The 2,570-nt window shown below is 47.6% G+C and overlaps 1 protein-coding gene across 1 annotated transcript in view; it reads right to left on the bottom strand.

Moving 5' to 3' along the window:
- Positions 1-2,501, bottom strand: part of DERL1 (derlin 1) — a 15,374-nt gene extending 12,873 nt beyond the window's left edge. The window contains exons 1-2 of the mRNA XM_003205273.4: positions 2,236-2,501; positions 1,133-1,244 (exon numbers count right to left, since the gene is read on the bottom strand). Of these exons, the coding sequence (XP_003205321.1) occupies positions 1,133-1,244; positions 2,236-2,388 (265 nt within the window). The 5' untranslated portion in view covers positions 2,389-2,501. The remainder of the gene's footprint in view (positions 1-1,132; positions 1,245-2,235) is intronic.
- Positions 2,502-2,570: the final 69 nt, after the last annotated feature.

Raw genomic sequence — 2,570 nt, forward strand, 5'->3', positions numbered from 1 at the left:
TTTTTTTAGAATTTGTCCAAGCAGTGATGTCTTATAATCCCCCTATATTCATCATGAACTCTCATTCCATATAGCTTTGCACAATTGAATGTCGTAACTGTCCTTACTCACTTATAAGCATGTGTTTACAACCTTCCACCAACAGACAAGGAACCATTTCTAAACTACTACTACTTACTTTAGTTAAGAAAACAACCAAATACAATACGGCACCATGGCCACATTCCTTTATTTCCCTGTTATTCTTCTTGTGATTTAATAGGTATCCCACAAAATTCTCTGGAAGACAGGTTGATGGCAGAGCTCCCTACAGCACATTTTCCCTAATTCCCCCCATCTTGCAGAGCATTTCCACTTCAACCATAGCTTTGGGATTCCATTAGTACTACACTGAAATCTCTGCTCAAAAAGGCTTTTAGGAGGATTTTGGTTTTGTAAGTGCTTTCATTATTTAATTGAAATAGTTATTGTCTAGCTTTAACAACTACACAATACGAAAAAAAGAAGACCCATTTGAAGCTATCTTCTAGCTTTTTTTCTCCCTTTTGGGAAATTAATATGATTCTTTTTTTCCATTGTCTGATCTGCCTTCTACTCTCACAAACCAACTCATTCCTTAACTTTTCACATTTCTATTTGACAGAAGAGTATACTTCATTTGTAGAGGATCTCTCTCAATTCGGAATATCCTACAGAAGAATACAAGTAAGAATCTTTGCCTTTAAAAAAGAGAAAAAGCAGCATAATTATTTTCTCAGAAGGATACCTGTTATTATATATGCTGTATCACACTTTCATATTACAAGACATCAGACATAAGGAAACAGAAGTAAAACTATCTTTTAGTATCTCTTTCACTTCCTGATACCTGACAACTAGAAGCAGCAGGTCCTCCTGCAGAAAGGATCCTAACTGAACAGTCTCCCTGCCCCAAAGAGGCAGTCATAAAGTTTTCAGAGCAGTTTCTCCTTGGACTGACATAAGAAGGCACAGAGATGAGCCCTATTCCTCAATTCTTTCTGAACCAGCTGCTACCCCCAACCAGTCCCAGCAGGACCTCTGTCTGGCAGTGCTAGGACTCCATTAACTGCAGACAGTTTACCATTTGCATACAACATAATGGACAACGTACCTGTTTCTAAACGTGATGAATATTGATACAGGAAATATAAATTCACCAAGTAGAGAAAACCTGTTCCAGGTCCCACTGGGAAGAAGAAAGTTGCCGTTATTGGCCGCCAGATCTGTACAGAGCAAAGAAAAGGACATTTATACACTGCAGAATGAGATCATACACAAGGGTTATTAGCTTTCACTTACTAAGAATTAACTGGAAGATTAAGAACTAGATTAAAAATAGCCCAAGTATCACCTACCACTGCTTCAGCAGCCTCAACAGTTGCTTCTTAATTTGATAAGCAAATCCATTAAGATTACAAGAGAAATCCCACACAACTTTCCCAAGCACTTCCATCACACCCACACAGCACAGAGTCTTCACTGCAGTGCAGAAGGGATCTGCTTGCAGGTATCAGATCCCATTTTAAAAGGGGTACAGAATCCATTCTGACCTGTTGCACAGAAGGAGGAGCTCCCACAGCAACCTTCAGTGTGCATCTGCAGATAGCACAAGGTACTTGGAGCATTTGTGAGGCTCTTGTGAGTCTCTCAACCATCAGTATTGGGCACAGCTAACTGCAGGGCAGCACACAGCCAGGACAGAAGGTGACTGCCCATCTTCAGTGGTCATAAACATTTTCAATGGGCAGTGTTTACACCGGACAGCGCATCAGAGTGCCGAGCATAATGTTTCCATTTGCAGAAATGCAGAAAACTGCAATTTGAGGTATTAACTTTTGTGGACAGCAGGTGAAGAAGAGTTCCGCTTTTCACTAGAGCTACAATGCGGCCACGTAACAGAAGCGCAAAGGCACCTCCTCAACTGAAACCACGAAGATGAGGCCACGGAGTTACACCAAATGCAAGCTCCGCGGCCTTCCTGCCCACACAGGGTGCCAGGGGGCCCATGTCACCGTGCACGCCGCACTACCCATCGCGGGGCGCGGGGCGCAGCCGGGCGCAGGTCAGGACAGAGAGGCACGGCCGCCTTCCTGCTGCGAGGAGCTCCGCCCGCAGCCCCGCACTACAGCTCCCAGCATGCCGCGCGCGCTCGGCCCAGGCTAGCCACGGTGATGGCGCCGCGGGGCACGCCGGGACTAGTAGTGCGGCCCGTACCTGGAAGCGGTTGATGAAAGCGTCGGGCCAAAGGAAGAGGTAGACGGGGCTGACGAGACCCAGCTTGCCGATGAGCGGTACCGCGATGGAGCCGGCGAACCAGTAGCGGGTGATGAGCGGAATGCTCCGGAACCAGTCCCCCAGGTCCGACATGTCGCCGCCGTCGCTGCCGAGGATTCACAGGAACCGACGGTTGAGGGAGAGGCGAGAGCAGCGCCGGAAGGGCACAGCCCCGAGCCAGACGTGGCGCCGCCGAGTTCGACCGACTCGCGCACTTCCGGCCCCGCCCCCCGGCTGCCGTGAGAACTACAGTTCCCGGCACGCCTCGCGCTCGG

This window comes from Meleagris gallopavo, chromosome 3 (genome assembly GCF_000146605.3).
Source record: "Meleagris gallopavo isolate NT-WF06-2002-E0010 breed Aviagen turkey brand Nicholas breeding stock chromosome 3, Turkey_5.1, whole genome shotgun sequence".
NCBI lineage: Eukaryota > Metazoa > Chordata > Aves > Galliformes > Phasianidae > Meleagris > Meleagris gallopavo.